Raw genomic sequence first — 19,626 nt, 5'->3', positions numbered from 1 at the left:
AGATAACTGTGGTGCCGAACCAGGGCGTCCTGAAAATTAAAATATACCTCTTGTAATTACATCAAGATATGGTCTCTCGTGATTCCTTGGTCCTCCTGAGATTTGAATGGGGGTCTCCCCCAGAGGTCTTTCACAGGGAGCTTGAAAGAGCCGCCAGCCACAGGCAAAGAGGCTGCAGGAAAGGTCGTCTCCCTTTCCCCTGGAGTGTGCCAGGTGGGTAAGGGCCACTGGGAAGAGATATTTGGCAGGGATATGGTAACCTGGGGAGGGACAGGGGAGAGCTGTAAAAAACTAGTTCAGGTTTGGAAACTGAGAGACATCAAGTGAAAAACATGAAACACAAAACAAGGCGGACAAAGTCGCCTGTGGATTTGGGATGTAGGAAAGCTCATTTTAATTATGTTGTCACCGGGACCCCTGAGGCACACCATGTGTAATTTTTCCCTGCTCTCTCTGACAGGTTACTGCAGTAGCAGGGCATGCACTGGAGACACCTGAGGGGCAGCTTCTCTCTCTCACGGAAAACCTCAGGGAAGGGCTCAGGTGCATTCCCTCATGGTGACCACTCCATACACAGCAACCTAGCGTTTTTGTCCAATTCAAATCCAGAAGTCGGCTGGATGCTTGAGAAATAGGTTCACCTGGTACAGTGATGGCCACAGAACCACTTAGGCACCAAGCACACCACCTCGTGCTGATTTGTTAAGCCTCCTGGAAGACCTGAGCATTCCACTATGAATTGCCCCTGCCCAGTTCATGTTTGAAGAGGTGGCCTTTAAAGAGGTGGTTATGGTAGCATGAGGTCATTAGGATAGGAAAGGTGCTAATCTACTGTACTATGGCTGTGTCCTTAAAAGAACTGAAGATGAGGGGACACACACACACACACACACACACACACACACACACACAGTACCCTTTAAGGCAGAAGGCAAGAGGCCTCAGGAGCAAAGATTTGCTCACACCTTGACTTCCAGCCTTTAGATCACAAAAGTTAAGGGTCTTTTTTGTTTTTTGTTTGTTTGTTTGTTTGTTTTTTGAGACAGGGTTTCTCTATATAGCCCTGGCTGTCCTGGAACTCTGTAGACCAGGCTGGCCTCGAACTCAGAAATCTGTCTGCCTCTGCCTCCCAAGTGCTGGGATTAAAAGCGTGCGCCACCACTGCCCAGCTTAAAGTGTATATATATATACAGTATTCTGTCTGCATATATACCTGCACACCAGAAGAGGGTACCAGATATCACTATAGGTGATTGTAGCTGGGAATTGAACTCAGGGTCTCTTGGAAGAACAGTCTGTGGTCTTAAGCTCTGAGCCATCTCTCCAACCCCAAGAGTAGAAAAAATTAAGCCAGCTGGGCACGCCTTTAATCCCAGCTCTTGGGAGGCAGAGTCAAGCAGATTTCTGAGTTCAAGGCCATCCTGGTCTACAGAGTAAGTTTCAGGACAGCCAGGGCTACACAGAGAAACCTTGTGTTGAAAAAAACAAAATCAAACAAACAAACAAACAAAAAAAAAAAAGAAAAGAAAAAGAAAAAGTTAAGCCATTGAGTCTGGGGCACTTTGTTCTGGTAGCCCCAGCAAACAAATATGCTCTACAAATTTTATTGAAACAGAAAGAGAATTGAACTTAAGGAAATGTGTGTGTTGGGACTGTTTTGTGGAAAGGGTTGACTATGTCATAGAAACTTAGGAATAGAAGGATGCAAGGCTAATGGGTGGATTGGAGGATGGAGTGTGGAGGTATAGGTCCATAGCAGAATCTGTGCAGGGCAAAGGGGTTTAACACAGGCACTCTGTCCCCTTTGTCATATGCTAATACTTCTCCATCAGGAAGCACTTGGGGGTACTTCCTGCTGAAGTATAGCAACCCCCAGTTCTGAACTATGCTTTCTCTCTACATGATGGCATCCACGAGCCATGTGCTCACCTTTTGTTGTTTATCCTCTGTGCAGCAAGATATTCTTGCTCTTTAAGACCCAGATCTGGTGAGCCTTTTACAAGATAAAAGGGCTGGGAAGCATCCCCAGGCTCCCCAAAGAAGATAGGGCTCAACTTGGTTCCTGTGTAGGGGCTGAAGAACGTGCTGCTGTTCCCTTCTTAGCCCTTGCCTTATTGTAATAAATATTGGGGTCACCGAGAATAGACAAGGCTCAGGGGCCTCTGTGCCCTACATCTGTGAGGAGGTCTGAAGGGCCCTGTCATCCACCTTGGGATCCCTGACCATGGCTATCTCCTAAAGACACTGACTGTATAGGAACCCGGTGCTCTTGTGGGTGCCTTACTCTGCTCTTCTGAAGTATTGCTTTGTTTTTGTTTTTCCGGACATACGACTGGCTGTCCTGGACCTTTTGAGGCATTCGATGACAAGCTGATTTGGGATCCCTTGGGGTGGCTCCAGAGCATGGGAACTGTGCAGCATTCCAGAACCTTCAAATCCTTCACTTGCCATTTGACTTTAAAATGTACTGTATGTAGAATGGTGAGAGGGTACCTGTGTGGATGTCAAAGGAGAATTTTGTGGAGTAAATTCTCTCAGTTCACCTTTACCAGAGTTCTTGGGATCAAACTCAAGGCAGTCAAATTTTCCTGGCAAGCACATTTACTTGCTGAGCAATCTCACTAACCCTCCCTTTACTACTTTTTGAGGAGATCTCTCCCAAGTTCTGTTTGTTTGTGACAGGGTTACTCTGTGTATAACAGAGTAGACTAGGCTGGCCTCAAACTCAAACCTCCAGAGTGCCGGGACTAAAGGTGTGCACCAACACAATCGGCTTCTTCCACGTTCTTTTTCTTTTTCTTTTCTTTCTTTCTTTCTTTTTTTTTTTGTTCCTTTCGAGATAGGGTTTCTCTGTGTAGCCCTGGCTGTCCTGAAACTCACTCTGTAGACCAGGCTGGCCTTGAACTCAGAAATCCGCCTGCCTCTGCCTCCAAGTGCCGGGATTAAAGGCGTGGGCCACCATGCCTGGCTTTTTTTTTTTTTTTTAATCGTGTTGATAACACTGGTTTTGCGGGGCTGGCAAGATGGCTCAGTGGGTAAGAGCACTGACTGCTCTTCCAAAGGTCCTGAGTTCAAATCCCAGCAACCACATGGTGGCTCGCAACCACCTGTAATGAGTTCTGACGCCCTCTCCTGGTGCATCTGAAGTCAGCTACAGCATCCTTCCTTATGATAATAAAGAGATCTTTGGGCCAGAGTGGGGTTGACTGGAGTGAGCAGAGGTCATAAAATTCAATTCCCAACAACCACATGAAGGCTCACTACCATCTGTACAGTTACTGTGTGCTCATATAGATGCATAAAATAAATAAATAAATCCTTAAAAAAGAGAGAGATCAGCAGTGTGACTTTGGCGCTGTCTCTCAAAAAAAAAAATACATAGCTTTTGCAAGCTGATCATAAGTTTGCATATTTACAATGCTTCCTCTTAGTTTGAGCTCCTGCAGTCTAATTTTGGAGTTTCTTACCTGTAGTAGTGCACAAGATTTGCTAAACTTCCCAAGGACTGACGGGCTTGGCCAAGATTGTGAGCAGCGCCTGCAGATGCAGAGGGTTATGTGTATGTTCCGCTTTACCCAGAGCTCACCACCCTACTCAGTCCCGTTATTGACAGGAAATAGGGAATCTTGCTGAGAATTCAGCGTTGAGGGATCCAAGTGTTCACCCTGGGAGTGGGGGTCGGAGGTGTGTGTGGGGGTCTGCAGCAGAGTCTGGGAGAACATTCCAGGTCCCTCGCAAACCTCGGCCCGGCCAGCAGTCCTTGATTCTGCCCTAGGGCGTGCTTACTCCCCAATTTCCTCCCACTACGTCCAGCCCCCAAGCCGCTCTGAAAGCCTACTGCGCCAATCAATGCAGGCTGCACCGAAACCCGGGGCCGGCCTTGGCGGCACACAAGTTACCGCCCACAAGCCCATCCCACTACTTTGTTTTCAGATTCCTGGCCCAGACAATCGGCTCTCCTTAGGCTCTGCGCACCGCACGTTTCTCGGCCTCGGCCCCGCCTCCAGGCCCCGCCCACACCTCTTGGGACTCTTCCCAGGCTCCACCCACCGGCCCGCTCCGGGCCCGTCCCGCTAAGCCCCGCCCCTGTCTCCGCCGAGGCTTCTCCCAGGGCCCTGGTCGGGTCTGGTCCCGGGCTGCGCTCTTCGCCTCGCCCCGCCCTTCTCGCCCGCTCTCAAGTCCCGCCCCGCTGCTGGCTCGTGGCCCGCGAGGCCTACGGGTTCCAGGTTTGGAGCTTCGCTTCCGGCCGCCCGGAAGGTCGGCGGTTCGGTCCCAGCATCCCAACGATTCTAGAGCCCCTTTATTGGTCCCGCGGGCGCGGTCGTTGGAGGCGGCGCGGCCCGCACGCGTGTGGCGAATCTGCCGCGGCGAATCGGCTGTCGTGGCGCCGGCGGCCTCGCGAGAGTGTGGCGCAGACGGAGGCGGCGCGACGGGCCTTGTGGGCTGAGGGCCGCGGGCGGAGAGCGGGCTGCTGAGCGGCGGGGGGCCGGCGGGGCCCCGCGGCTCCAACATGACGGGCCGCGTCTGCCGCGGCTGCGGCGGCACGGACATCGAGTTGGACGCGGCGCGCGGCGATGCGGTGTGCACGGGCTGCGGCTCGGTGCTCGAGGACAACATCATCGTGTCCGAGGTGCAATTCGTGGAGAACAGCGGCGGTGGCTCGTCGGCGGTCGGGCAGTTCGTGTCGCTGGACGGTGAGTTCTGCGGCTCGGGAAAGGGGGCGGGCAGGGCTGAGTGTGCAAGACGAGTGAGAAGTAAGGCTGGCGGGGAAACTGAAGCAGAGCGTCCTGCGACACACCGCGGGCAATGGGACAGGGAAACTGAGGCAGGGCTCGGCCCGGAAATTGCAGCCAGGTCTCCTCCGTGTCCCGTACGTACGCCGATGTGAACTCCGCAGTCTGCCCGGTCCAAGCGTCGCGGTCTGGTCCAGCGGAGTTCGTCGGGCTGGGTCCCGAAATTTGGCAGGCACGGCTTTGAGGCTCGCTTCTGATGCAGGTTCGGTTTATCTGGTTGGCTAGTCTTTAACAGGTGTCATTGCCCTAAGGGCGATGAAGAAGATTTGCCCAGCTTCAGTTCTCTACCCTGTCGCCTAAGGGTTTGTTTCCTAACGGTTGAATGTCGAGAGTCTTTTAGTGAGTTTTACTTCCAAGCCTTCCTTTGTATATATGATCCATGAAGCAAATGTTACTCATTTGACCAAAGGTTTTACTTTTTGAAGCATTCCAAATTTGTCGCCTTTTCTTTCTTGAGTGTTTCTTTTGTCACGAACGTAAAATGTCTTTGAGTCACCACATTTGTCTTCTAAAAGTTATTGTTTACACTTTTATGTAGTTTTGTTTTTATTTTCTGTATACTGGGAATCTAACCCAGGGACTCTGGCACACTATACAGTTCCCAAATGTGCGTGTCAGTGGAAGCCTAGCCCACATTTTGGGGTGAGCTTTGTGGAAAGTGGATGCAGGGGTAGGTTCCTTTCTTGCATGTGGAGGTACCATTTTCCCCACAGTTTGCTGAAATGATTCCTTTGTTGCACCGAGTTACCATTGTTCTTCAGACCCGTGTGGGGGTCTGCTCCTGGGTTCTGTCTTGCATTCATCCTTACCTTTTGAGTACATTTAATTTTTTTTGTTTGTTTTTTTTTTGTTTTGTTTTGTTTTTCGAGACAGGGTTTCTCTGTATAGGCCTGGCTGTCCTGGAACTCACTCTGTAGACCAGGCTGGCCTCGAACTCAGAAATCCGCCTGCCTCTGCCTCCCAAGTGCTGGGATTAAAGGCGTGCGCTACCACACCCGGCTACATTTAATGTTTTGAGATCAGAATCATGAGCCATCCAGCTTTTGCTTTCCTTTTTTAGACTTGTATATTTGTAATCTCTTTCCCTTGGGTTGTATGTGACTGTATTTGCATACTTGTATGTATTGCATGTATGGCTCTGGGGCTGGAACCCAGGTCTTGCCCACACTAAGCAAGTGCTCTGCCACTGAGCTACATTCCTAGCTTTTTCTGGTTTACTTTGAGTTTTGACAAGTTATCTGGGTTGTCTTTGAACTTAATCAATAACCCAGGCAAACATTGAACTTGCAATCCTCCTGCCTCAGCCTCCTAAGTACTTGCAATTATGAGCCTGTACTACCAGACCTAACTTTTTGTTGTTTTTTTTGAGACAGAATGTCACTGTGTAGACTGGCTGGCCTTGAACTTTTAGCAGTCTCCCCTGCATCAGTTTCTTAAGTGCTGGGATTACAAGTATGATTACCACCATGCCCTGTGTGGCTGAGGATGTGTGTGATTGTGGGGGGGGGGTTAGTGTATGTATGTGGGTGCATGTGTAGGCACATGAGTAAGGAGGCCCAGGGTTGGGCATCAGGTACCCCACTTGATAATTCTACACTTGACTGAGTCAGGGTCTCTTGCTGGACTTGGAGCTCCTGATTCCTGTCTACTCTAGCAAGCCAGTTTGCCCAAGGGATTCCCAATCTCAGCCTTCCAGTTGCTGGGGTTATAAGTGGCTAACACGCCTGGCCTGCTTTTTTGTGGGTCCTGGGAATCTGAACTTTAGTCATGCTTGCACAGCAAGCATGTAACCCACTGGACCATCTATCTCCCCAGCCCATGTGGCAGATTCTTGAATCTGCAGTGAGTTCCAGAAGTAAGCTCACTTAGGTATTGTCCTTTGGGTGTGCTTGTGGATTTTCATCTCTGTTTACTTGGGGTATTGGTCTGTAGTTTACCATCTATCAGCTTTAGCTGTCAGGGTAATGTACTCCTGACACAAGTGAGCCATGTCCCTGCCCCTCCACCCCCCTTACTTTCTGGAAGGGACTATATACAAACAATGCTCTCTGCTTTTTCTCTGTCCTAGTTTCACTGTGTAACTTAAGCTGGCCTCAAACTCATGATGCTCCAGCTTCAGTCTTCTACACAGCCAAGATTATAGGTGTGTGCCTACCACTTCTTGCATCCTTTCTTACTTCAATATTAGGTAGACTTCTCTAATGTAGTTGGCTGGCCTTCGGGGTTTCTTTTTCAGCTTCTGTCACACTGTGGCTGTAGTTACATTTCAGATTGTTTATGACTTGTTCTTGGAATGGGTCATGTAGTTGTGAATTCATGTTATTCAGGTAGTCTGCAGTTGAGCTTTATCCCTACCTAGTCCATGTTCTGTATGTCTGCAAGGGACTGCAGCAAAGTCCCTTTTCCTTTTGGATATTAGGGTCTTGTGTTTTTGCTTTTCTGGCTGGTTCACCAGCTTTGTGGATATTTCCAAAAAATTGGCATTGGGTTGACTTTTCCCTTCTGCATTTCTGTGCCTGTGTTATGTTTCACATGTCACATAAGTTCTTATTCTCTGTAGGTGTTTGCAGGACTGCTGTGACAGTGTTCTACTCCACACTGTTACAAGCCTCCTAATAGATGTCGAGATGTTGATGCCTGTTGGATTGATAAGAGCAGTAGTAACAGATCATTGCTGGAGCAGATGTCTAGGGTTTTCTTTCCATGGGAAGCATTTTCCTAGTGTATTCACGGCTTGGTGACAGTGCCTTATGCTCACTGTGCCCTCATAACATCAAGAAGAATAGTGGGGAGCCATGGTGGACTGAGGCCTCACTATGCATCCTGGGAATTCATGCTCAGAGGCATTGAGCAGAAGCTCAGATGGGCCCTTAGGTGGCATCAAGATCTCTCTCCAGAGAGAAGCACTCCAGCAACCAGCCCTGGGTGCCCTGGGGAATGCATTGTGAGGCCATGAATTCTTAGCTTTGGTAGGAAGTACAGGTTATACAGGAGGGAGGTGTCAGTTGCTTTGAACAGCCATCTTTTAGGTGGCTGCCTGCCTGCCTGCCCTGCTCCGCAATCAGCATAGACTGGAAACAGATGACTTATCCCAAGACCCCCATCAGTCTTCTTGCCTTCCTCCAGCTTCGTTGTAAAGCTCTTTTTTCTTGTTCAAGGCTGTCTTTTCCTTGGTGCCTTTGCTTATAGCAACCTAAGCTGGACACTCATCAGTACTGTAGAATACATGCCTAACACACCAGCACGAGTGACGGGGTCCTGCAGCAGAGCTTCCTGGCTGGGGGAACTTATCACCCTATACCTGTAATCAGGCTTTAGAGGCCTTTTCAAGTAGCTCGTGCCAAGGGAAGTAACAGGCATCAGAATCTCAGGCTTAGATGCCAAATGCAAGGCTGTGGGTACCTGGAGAAATTGGGATTTGAGCCACATCATGAGAGTCTGGACTTGCTTTATGAACATAGATGACAGGAGCAAAGCAGAGTTCCCCATAATGCACACTCCGAAGCACATGCCATGGTTCTCTGAGACCTCCCTTTGTCAGTGGATGATGACCACTGTGCTTCTTCATCCTTCTCAAGACTTAGAACTACTGGTTTTTTTTTGTTTTTTTGTTTTTTTTTTTTTTGAGACAGGGTTTCTCTGTGTAGCCCTGGCTGTCCTGGAACTCACTCTGTAGACCAGGCTAGCCTAGAGGAACTACTCTTTTTGTTTGTTTGTTTTGTTTTTGTTTGTTTGTTTGTTTTTGTTTTTTTGAGACAGGGTTTCTCTGTGTAGCTCTGGCTGTCCTGGAACTCACTCTGTAGACCAGGCTGGCCTCGAACTCAGAAATCCACCTGCCTCTGCCTTCCAAGTGCTGGGATTAAAGGTGTGCGCCACCACTTCCCGGCTGAGGAACTACTCTTAAAATGCTTTTCAAGGCTTGGAACTATGCTTAGAGAGAACTATGCAGAGAGAGAGCATACATCAGGCACCTTGTGGCACCTGCCTTCTCAGGGTTCATTCTGCCCAATCCTGGGAGCAGCAAACCTCCTCCCTGAGGTTCAGTATTCAGAATTGCTTATGGTGTAGATGGTGGAACCCAGAGCCTCATATGCTGAGAAGGTATACTCTCCACCCACTTGATCAGAACTTAAACTTTTTTCTATGAATGCAAGTTTATTATTAATGTACCTTCAATAGACATAAATCACAACAACTCCTTGCCCCAAAAGGAAGTTGAAAAATCATTAACAAAAAGAGCCTACTCTAGGGAGTTAGAAATCCTAGGACGTGCCATCTCTTCTTTGGTACCCAGAAGAGAGTGTGAGACTCTTGAAGACTTGGGGAGCATAGGGGAGCCCAGGGTCATTTGGGAGGACTCCTCAGGGTTCTGCTGGTGGAACCTATGGGTATGGAGTACCTTTCCCACTCCTTGTGCTAGAAGTACATTAAACTAACTCTTAGGCCAAACTTTGACCCATAGCTTCCAACAAGGTGGGACCCAAAGGTATGGTCCCTTGACTCCAGCTCAGATGTGGGGGCCTTGGACTTGAGCTTGAGCTCCAGCTCATGCCTTTGATAAAGGAACCAAACCCTGATGTCTCCTCCTTTTGTCAGTTTGAGTGTGTTAGCCAAGTCCTCCAGAGTCTTTTCATTAGGGTTGGAGTCTGTCTTGAAGTGCTTTTTTTTTTTAAGCTCCTGGAACTGCTCACAGGTGAACCCAGAGCTTCTATTCATGCAGGACAGATCTGGAGTTGTCTCCATCTCAGTTACTTCTATCTTCACTCTAGCTCACTTGAGTTCTGTTCTTCAGTTTAACAGAACTTAAATTTTGTATTATATTTATTTATATGTATATGTACATGCCACTCTGCATGTATAGAATTCAGAGGACAACTTTTAAAGTTGGTTCTCTCCTTCTACCATGCAGGCTCTTGGGGGTCAAACTTAGGTGGTCAGGCTTCATAGCAAGTTTCTTTGGCTGTTAAGCCATCTGACCTGCCATAGAATGTTTTTAGAGATGGCTTTTGCTACCTTTCTTGCCCAGACTGGCCTTAGAATCTCTAGCCTTGTATGCCAAAACAACATAGTTAAAAAACTATCTATTCTGGATACTCTGTGAGAAGATGAAGGCCAGTGCTCTGGGGAGGCCTTTCTGGTCTGAGGCCTCCTGGCCCTCTTCCTGGTCTGTCTGGTCCAGCATGTGAGGGTGGCGGGGTCTGTCCCAAAGCATTTTAGTCTGTCTGTTTATTCCCATGCTGCCTTGGGCTCATCTCTCTGTGTCCTTTGCTAAATCAGAGGCTCTTCCCCAAGTGGACCTGTGATTGTAGAAACCTTCTCCATTGTCCCTGAGGGAGTAGATTCTTCAAAGCCCATCTGTGTTATACTTCTAGTTTGTATTTTTTGTTTGTTTGTTTGTTTGTTATAGAAACTTGTATGAAATACGAAATGTCTGCTGGGCATAGTGGTGCACATCTATAACCTCAGCACTTGGAAGGCAAAGTTCTAAGTCAGTTGGTACTCCATAGTGAAACCTTATCGGGAAGGAAGGAAAGAGAGGCAAAATACCTGGTGTCTTTACAGGTAGAGCACATCTGAAATCTGAAGGTCTAGGCAAGTTTGAGGTTGGCAGTTCCATCTAGAGGTCATATTTGGCCTTTCTTCCTTCACACTTGAGGGGAGCCTGAGTCAGCTAGTGCCTTATCCTGGTGTGAGGTTTGCTGAGTAAGCACTTTGACACTATGTTTCCTACTGCTGCACATATGTGGAGGGGTGGCAGAAGCAGGGTCAGAAAGCAGCTCCTAGGGCCAGTGCAGGTAGAACTGCCCAAGCAGAAGTGTGAGGCTTTCAGCACGGGAGGTGGCCATGCCTGTGGAAGTGGCAGTGATTGGTGACTTGGCAGTGCGCTCTGTAGACCTGGAGTTGAGGAGTGCAAAGATTGTGGTAAGGTTCCAACTGAAGAGGAAGTCTTCTCTTTTTAGGGGGATTGGGGATGGGGTAGGGGTAGGGGTAACAGAGTGAGGCAAAGTCTTGCTCTATGTCTCACACTGGCCTACAGTTCTTTCTTTTTCTCTTCCTTCCTTTCTTTCTTTCTTTCTTTCTTTTTCAAGACAGGGTTTCTCTGTGTAGCCTTGGCTGTCCTGGGACTCAGAAATCCACCTGCCTCTGCCTCCCAAGTGCTGGGATTAAAGGCGTGTGCCACCACCGCCTGGCTTTGGCCTGCAGTTCTAATACCCTAATTACACCTAATTATAGACCTGCACTACCATGCTCAGTGTGGCTGATGCCACCATGGTTTTAAATGTAAGATCTTATTTTTCTTATTCTAAATTATCTGTATGTATCTGTGTGTGCACGTGCCCACAGTGGCCAGAGGTGTCAGCTGTCCTTGGAACTGCACTCACAAGTGGTTGAGGACTGTCTGACCAGGAACCAATCTTGGATCCTCTGTAAGAACAGTGCGTTTCCTCAGCTGTGACCCATCTCTCCAGATCCCATGACTGACTTGTACTAAAAGCACAAATTCACTCAATTAGAGCAGTGGAATATTTTTTTCTTTGTTTTTTTTTTTTTTAATTACATTTATTTATGGGGTGGAGGGGTCATGGTGCATGTGTGGAGGAGACAGTTGTAGAAGGGTGGGGGTTGTGGTGCATGTGTGTAGAAGGGTGGGGATTGTGGTGCATGTGTGGAGGAGACAGTTGTAGAAGGGTGGGGGTGGGGGTGCATGTGTGGAGGAGACAGTTATAGAGTCAGTTCTCCCCTTGTGTGTGGGTCTCCATGAAAACGAGTGCTTAGATACTCACTCATTTCATCAATCCTTATTGTTTTATGTTTAAAGGTTTGGGATACCTCTGGTCAAGGCCACATCTGTGGCTAGGCAGAGCAAAGTTAGCCTGCTGGCTGCCCTTCCCTGTAGGAATGCTGGATCCTGCTTTGCTCACAGTCAGTGGAAGGGCCTGTGGGGCTTCTCTCCAAGCTCTGGCTAACCTCTCTTTTTTTATATTTCCAGGTTCTGGGAAAACCCCAACCCTAGGTGGTGGCTTTCATGTGAACTTGGGAAAGGAATCAAGAGCACAGACCCTGCAGAATGGTATTCCCTACTTCTCCTTGCTGACCAAGGGGTGGGACAGGAGAGGGAGGTGGGACGGGATGCTGGGGTTGGCTGAGAGCAGGCTCACTAACTGCTTCTGCTTGCAGAGCCCACGGCCCTGCCCGGGTCTTACCTTGTGACGTGCTACTTTTTGCCGCCTTTACAACCCAGGGCCAGTAGGACTCTGGGAGGGATGGTTCCTGAGTGTGCCCCTTCTTCCAGGCATTCTGCAGATCTTGGTAGGGCCCTGTGATGGTGCCAGCCTATAGCTGTTTGTTCCTGGTCTATTGGAAATTGGCAAAGAACCATCAAGTGTGTAACAGTTTTGACATGCAAAAGTGACATTTCGTTGTTTTATAAAAGCGTCAGAGAAGAGAAATATCTGTTCTGATCCTTTGTTTTTAATTAGGTTATTTGCCTTTATTGAATTGAAAAGGTTCAATTAAGCTACAAGGTTTTTGTTGGCTGTCCTGCAACTCTCTATGTAGACAAGGCTGGCCCTGAACTCAACAGAGGTCTGCCTGTCTCTGTTTCCCAAGTTTTGAAATTAAGGGTGTACACCAATACACCTCATTTTAGCCACACACACACATACACACACACATACATACACATATAAATAATATATAAATATATGTATAAAATATATACATGTATATACATTTATTTATATATGTATATGTGCTTACCATGGCACATTTATGGACAACTTGCAGGAGATGGTTCTCTCCATCCTCTATGTGAGTCCTGGGGGTTGAAGTCCGATCATTCACCTTGGCAATAAGTGTTTTCACCCATTAAGCTATCCTGCCGCCCTCTTGGATTTTTTTTTTTAACTAGATATATGTTATAGAAAAATTTTTCCTGTTTCATGAGCTGTCTTTTAACTACTTTTCTTTTTCTCATTACTTGATGTTACAAAATAGAAAAAGATTTATTCTAAAATGTATATGGATGTTTTATCTACGTTTTTGTATGTGTACCATGCATGTATCTAGAGCTCAGGAACATTAGAAGAGGGTTTCAGAGCTCCTGGAACTGGAGTTAAAGATGGTCGTGAGCCACATGTAGACACTAGGAACTGAACCTAGGTCCTCTGCAAGAGCACTAAGCAGCTGAGTCATCGCACCCAGCTCCATGGTGGTGTCGTTTCACTCAGGCAGTGCCTAGCTTACCTCATGCCTTATCTGGTCACTCATTAATACTCAAAGGACAGCTTAGTGGGTAAAGTTAGGGTCCCCAGTTGAGCGTATAAAAAGCTAAGCATGGGGATGTGAGCCTGTTGTAACCTTAGATAGATTCTAGAGCCTCAGTGCATAGCCACTCTGACAGAAATGTGAAGCTCCAGGTTAATGAGAGACTATCTCAGAAAGATAAAGTGCAGATCAATAGAGGACCCACCAGTGTCTGACTCTGGCCTCCACAGGTGTGATCATGCATGTGCATGTGCATGTACACACACCACACATACACCCCCACATCCCCACACACCACACACACACCCTGCTCTCTAAACTGATGCTTATATCTTCTGTTCTCTGGGGTTGACCATCTGAGTTTCCTGTTATGTTCTGGGGTTGGTCCTTGTGAGTTAGAACAAGTGAGAGACTGGGTCGAGCTTCCATCTTATGTGCATTTCCAATGTTTGATGTAGAAAAGATTATATTTTCCCAGTTGGCACCCTCCCTTGTTAAGAATCATTTCCAGACCCTCCGTCCTGTTGTGTTGGAGTATATATGCCAAGCTTTTGTTTAGTTCTTAGCCTCGTGGTGGTAAGTTTGGAATTGGGAAGTGTTTATATTCCTTAGAATTCTTTCTTAGTTCTGTGCTGATTTTTCTAAGTCTCTTGATCTGTGTTGCTTCCTTCCCGCCTCTCTGTCTCCCTCCATCCTTTCCTCATTTTCTCCCTCCCTTCCTTCCCTCTGCTTTTTGAGACAATCGTGCTGTGTATAGCCCAGGCTAGCCTAAAGCTCATGATTCCGTTTGACTCACGCAGTGCTGGGCTTACAAGGCCTATATCGCCATATCCTATAATTTCAATATGAAGTTAGAGTCTGTATCTGATTTCTGCCAGGAAATCAGCTGGGATTTTGAGGAGATTGTCTTAATCTGTAGATCATTGTGGGAGTACGGTTACTTGAATGGTACTAAGTCTTCTGGGATTATTTTTTCACTGATTTGGAGCTGTTTTGTTAACTTCACTAAGGGAAACCTGCCCAGATTCTGGTTGGGGTTACATTGGATTTGTAGATCAAGTTATAGGAACTTGATATGTTGACCTAAAATTGTGAACTTGTCTTGAGTTTCTTATTGTAGTAAGCACACATGCTGTGAACAGATGTCACTGGTCCCTGCTTTCCACTGTTTCTCACCTATTCTCAAAGCTATGCTGCATTGTTGGTTGGTTGTTGCTAGGCTCTTCAGAATTGCTCAGACTGGGTAGGTTTGGCGCATTGCTGACCTCCATGTGAAAGAATCAGTGTTTTGCTCTTAGGAATAATGTCATTAAATGTGTCATTTGCTGCTTAGTGTCTACTACAGTGATCACATGGATTCTGTTTATGGGATGCTGGTAAGCCCTAGCCTGGGGGTATAGGGCTTTAGAATTGGTCTAGCCTTGAGCAGAGGACCCCAGAGAAGGAACTATCTTACCTTTTTTTTTTTCTTCAAGACAGGGTTTCTCTATGTAGCCCTGGCTGTCCTGGAACTCACTCTGTAGACCAGGCTGGCCTCGAACTCAGAAATCCACCTGCCTCTGCCTTCCAAGTGCTAGGATTAAAGGCGTGTGCCACCACTGCCTGGCAGAACTATCTTACCTTAACTGTGGAATTTTGCAAACACTCCATAGCTACTAGGTCTCAGCGTCTCAGGCTCCAGCTCAGTGTAGTCTGATGTCTGCAGGTTGTCGGAGTCACTTTCTGGGCCCAGAGTAACCTTTGCTACCTCTGGTGTGTTACTAGTGTGTGCTGATAAGAAAGAGGAACTGATTTTTTGTGCAGTGGTCTGGCATGTTGGCCATGCCCTGAAATGTGTTGTTGTTACTGCTGACTGTGAGAAGTGAGCACACAGCCATCAGTCCTTATCAAAGAATCAGAGAAACCAGTATTTAACAATTTATGGATGAGGCGAAGGTTGCCTGTACTGTCAGAGAGGTGCACTGAGGCCCTGAAGATGCTAGTAGGACTAGACATGGCTGGTGACAGTTCTTGCCATCTACATGTCCTCTGCATATCTTAGGGTATATCTTGTGTCTGGGGGGGGGGGCTCTCCTAGTCCCTTGCACCCACCCATTGGTCTGCACTGACAGTTGGTATCAGCAGTTCTCTCTTAGATCTACTCTGCTGGACTTTGGGGTGGCTGCTCTGCATTTGCACTTGTTGGTAGAGACCTTGAGTCTGTCTGCAACATAGTGACTGTAGAGACACAGCCTCCTGGCCTGCAGCAGGTGCTTCTGCAGTCCCTAGAAGATCCCCCTGGTAGTGTGTGCTTGCCTTTACCAGTGCTCCTCCTGCAGGTGTGCAGGGAACAGCTCGCTAGGCTGTCCATTTGTCTAGCCAAGAAGCTGGCTCTTGGAAGGGAAGCCTGGCTAGGAGTTGTCCGGGACTGGACTAGGTAGAGAGGCCATTCTGCAAAGTATGAATCCTGTGCTGTGGGAGACCCCTTCCTGCCAGACACTTCAAGATCTCCAGAAGAGATACAGCCACTGCATGTTGCTCCAAGCTGAAATGCAGTGTATCAGGAATAATGTTTTATGGCATATAAGACATCAGGAAACTAATATTTTGGCATTCATAATGAAAATTGATTAGAATGTACAGACCAAATAAAAAACTTAGGGCAAAGGCAAAGATAATCTATCACTGTCTGTCTGTCTGTCTTATTTTGGATTACTGGGTTTTAAGCCTAACACTTTGTGTGTTCTAAGCAAGTCCTCTACTACTGAGCTCCATCTCCAAACTTCATTTTACTTAAAAATTTTCTTAACTTTATGTGTATAGATATTGTGCTTCTGTGTGTATGTCTGTGTACCATGAGGGTGCTGGAAATCTAATCCAAGTATATGGAAGAACAGCCAGTACTCTTAACCTCTGAGCCATCTCTCTGGTTCCTAGTTTGACTTTTTAATCTCATCAGATTTTCCAGGCTGGCTTTGAACTCATTCTGTAGCCCAGGATTTGTTTGTTTGAAACAGTCTCTAAGTAACGCTGGTCATCCTAGAACTCATTTGCAGACCAAGCTGCCTCAAACTCACAGAGATCTGCCTTCCTCTACTGGGATTAAAGGCATGAGTCATTATGCCTGGCCCAGGCTAGTCTGGAAATAGTGATTCTCCTGCTCCAGTCTCCAAAGTAAGTGAAATTACATGCCTGCACTAACAAGCTTTGCTCAAATCTTAAATTATAAGGTAGACCAGTGATACTTAATTTTAAATTGAAAGTTGTGATGGAAGATCATTCTGTATTTTGCCACAGGGCGGCGGCACATCCACCACCTGGGGAGCCAGCTGCAGCTGAATCAGCACTGCCTGGACACAGCCTTCAATTTCTTCAAGATGGCTGTAAGCAAGCATCTTACCCGAGGACGGAAAATGGCCCATGTGATTGCTGCCTGCCTCTACTTGGTTTGCCGAACTGAAGGCACACCTCGTATCCTTTGTCGGGTGATTACTCAAATGTTGATGTAGGAGTTGTAGGAATTGGTATTGATGTTGCCAGCAGGTCCCTTATTGGATGTCCCATCCCAGCTGATGCAGGGTTCCTTCTATAAGCTGCTGTTTTAGTTGGAATTTCTATTGAAGAGAAGAGATATCATGAGCATAGCAACTCTTATAAAGGAAAACATTTCATTGGGGCTGGGTTATGGTTCAGAGGTTCAGTCCATTATCATCATGACGGGGAGCATGGCATCATCCAGGCAGACATGGAGCTGGAGAAGGAGCTGAGAGTTCTACCTCTGGACCAGTAGTCACCAGGAAGAAAGAGTGACACTGGGTCTGGTTTGAGCTTCTGAAGCTGCCCCTGGTGACAAACTTCCTCCAACAAGGCCGTACCTCTAATAATACCACTCCCTGCGAGTCTAAAGAGCCATTTCTATTCAAACTATCACAGCTGCTAAAGTGGGGAGTCAGGCCACTTTTGGCAGAAGACGAAGATGATAGCTCATGACTTGTGGCTTTGTTTCTTGAGGTTTCAGGTCTGGTTTTCCTGTGCACTTCCCAGGCACCAGCACATACATCAGGGATTCCATCCTTCATCCTTCAGCATCTCCTAGCTCCCTCTGGTACCATCAGCCATCCATTCCTATCCTGCTTATTGTTGTTCTCCTCTCTTCCCAGGGCCCTTGGTGTGCTTCTGTCTGACTGTAAACATGAGGCATCTTCTCCCCCAGTAGGTCCCTCTCTCTGGCCACTTCTCACCTGGAACCTGTCTTAGGTCACTTGGTGTGTTAGGTAATCTTTGCTTCCTTTCCATCCATCTACTCACCTTTTGGCTTGAGATAGTTTCTAGACTCTTATTTTTCAACATAGTCCTTTTATTTTTAATTGCGGGTATGTGCACACACATGCTACGTGTATAGCTACATGTCAGGCTAAGAGGACCACTTATGCCGGCCAGTGGTGGTGCACACCTTTAATCCCAGCACTTGGGAGGCAGAGACAGGTGGATTTCTGAGTTCGAGGCCAGCCTGATCTATAGAGTGAGTTCCAGGACAGCCAGGGCTACACAGAGAAACCCTGTCTCAAAAAAAAAAAAAAAAAAAAAAAAAAAAGGACCATTTATGAGAGTCAGTTCTCCTCTTGTACCGTGTAAGTCATTCAGGTTGTCAAGTTTGGTGGCAATCACCTTTAGCCACTGAGTTATCTCCCTGGCTTCTTCTCTACTTCATTTTTGAGTCAGGGTGTTTCACTGAAGTTTGTCATTTTGTCAAGATGAGCTGTCCAGCAAGCCCCAGGATGTGCTATCTCCACTCATGTCCTCTAGTGCTGGGGTTACAGATGTTCACTTCCACACCCAGCTTTTATGTAAGTACTGGGGTTCTGAACTTGGGTCCTTATGCTTATGTAGCGATCACTTTACATACTGAGATATCTCCCCAGGCCTAGAGTTCCTTAACTTCTCTCTCCTGTTTCTTCTTACTGCACTCTGTGTGCTTCATGTATTTCTGCTTTTGTGCCCATTCTGTGGAGCTGTCATCTCCTGACTAGGAAGCAGTGTTGTTGGTGGTGGTTGAGCTCTTGGGTCAGTTCCCCTTAGTTGGCCTGTGGTCTAGTGATCCTGACATTCTTTTCCTGTGTGGCAGTGCAGTTATGACAGTTCTGGTAGGCATTATCTCCTGTCTCATCTATGCTACCTGTGGCTGCCTGGCATCCCCCATCCCGGCCTTTAGGTGGTGCTTCGGAGAGTTCTGTGCTAGAAAGGCATGGTGCTGAGGTCCCTTTGGACCTCTTGTCATTCTATCCTGGGTGTGGGACCAATCACAAGATGTCCTCATGCAGAAGGAACAGGGCTTATTATATACTTAAGCTCTTTTTTGCCATCTTTCCCATCTCCTCAAAATTGTGTCTACTATGACCCAGAAAGCAGGTTGTGCTGGGGTCTTTCACTCAAGAACCTTTCCTCACCTCTTCAGCTTGCCAGCCTGCACTTCTGATCCCTGACCCCTAGGGGGAGGAGGACTGAGACCTACTGAGTCTGCCGTGTAGGAGTCAGGACTAAATGAAATTCTCTTCACAGGGTAGAGGGAGGTTGTGGGAGTATCAGGGTTGAGAAGGGTCTGACCTGTTTCAGGCAGCAGGTAGGTGTGATGGTAGAACTGTCAGGGACCAGGAGACACATTGTTCTTGTCAAGAGCTTGAATTATATGTCCAGATTTGTTCCTGCAGTATTTGTGTGAGACACATTCATGGAAGAGAGTGATTTTGCCTACAGCTGTTTTTATTTCAAACACTCAAGCTGTTACAGTAGATCTACACATGACTAGTGACCTTAAAGGGCCCCAGGCCATGGATCTAAACCAGGAACCCACACTTACAGCTGACACTCAGGGGAGAAGGCCAAGGAGCTTACATGGTTCTGTGTGGTAGATAGTATTGATCTGCCCAGGGTGTATTCCAGAGCTGACTGGCTTCCATGTGCATCCTCACTACACTGGAGAGGCCTCTTCATGTGAGCTACTGGGTCCTGTGTAGCTTTCAGGATTTCCTTCCTTTCTTCTTCCCTTCCTTCCTCCCCTCCTTCCTTCCCTCCTTCCTTCCAAGTTCTAGGTATCCAATTATATGGTTTGCTGAAAATGATGGACAAGCTCTCCTAGACTCCCTGGCCCACTTCTACTTGGGCATCAACCACTGCCCATATTCCTTAAGGATAGTGGGCTTAAGTCAGAATGGTGGACAGTTTGAAAAAAGATAATTACTGTCTTTATTTTTATTTTTTTTCTTTTTCATGATATGATTTCTCTGTAGCTCTGGAACACACTTTGTAGAACAGGCTGGCTTGAAACTCACAGAGATCCTCCTGCCTCTGCCTCTTGAGTACTGGATTAAAGGCATGTGCCAGTATGCCCAGCTTGTTTGATTCTTTTGAGACAGGGTCTTACTATGTAACTCTGGCTGTCCTGGTACTCACTATATAGATCATGCCCAGAAAGATTTCTTTTTTGAGGATTTAATTTAAGCCAGGGTTGATGGTAGAGGTAGGTAGCTATGTGAGTTTGAGTTTAGCCTTGTCTTCATAGTGAGTTCCAGGACAGCCAGGGTTGACA

General features: G+C 47.2%; 1 protein-coding gene and 1 long non-coding RNA gene across 4 annotated transcripts in view; one reads left to right on the top strand and one right to left on the bottom strand.

Annotated features, from left to right (window-relative positions):
• LOC116081159 overlaps positions 1–3,990 on the bottom strand; it is a 12,736-nt gene extending 8,746 nt beyond the window's left edge. The window contains exons 1-2 of the long non-coding RNA XR_004114726.1: positions 3,976–3,990; positions 3,468–3,537 (exon numbers count right to left, since the gene is read on the bottom strand). This is a non-coding gene — a long non-coding RNA (uncharacterized LOC116081159). The remainder of the gene's footprint in view (positions 1–3,467; positions 3,538–3,975) is intronic.
• A 104-nt stretch (positions 3,991–4,094) lies between these two features.
• Brf1 (BRF1 RNA polymerase III transcription initiation factor subunit) overlaps positions 4,095–19,626 on the top strand; it is a 42,230-nt gene continuing 26,698 nt past the window's right edge. The window contains exons 1-3 of one of the 3 annotated variants that reach the window (XM_031357784.1): positions 4,095–4,694; positions 11,785–11,932; positions 16,338–16,486. In XM_031357784.1, the coding sequence (XP_031213644.1) occupies positions 4,511–4,694; positions 11,785–11,932; positions 16,338–16,486 (481 nt within the window). In that variant the 5' untranslated portion in view covers positions 4,095–4,510. Of the gene's footprint in view, positions 4,695–11,784; positions 11,933–16,337; positions 16,512–19,626 lie in introns of all 3 variants that reach the window. The other 2 variants (XM_031357783.1, XM_031357782.1) reach the window with 2 other exon arrangements.

Source organism: Mastomys coucha, unplaced genomic scaffold (genome assembly GCF_008632895.1).
Source record: "Mastomys coucha isolate ucsf_1 unplaced genomic scaffold, UCSF_Mcou_1 pScaffold6, whole genome shotgun sequence".
Taxonomy (NCBI): domain Eukaryota; kingdom Metazoa; phylum Chordata; class Mammalia; order Rodentia; family Muridae; genus Mastomys; species Mastomys coucha.
Note: the sequence above shows the minus strand (reverse complement) of the source record. Positions and strands in the feature narration are given on the sequence as shown.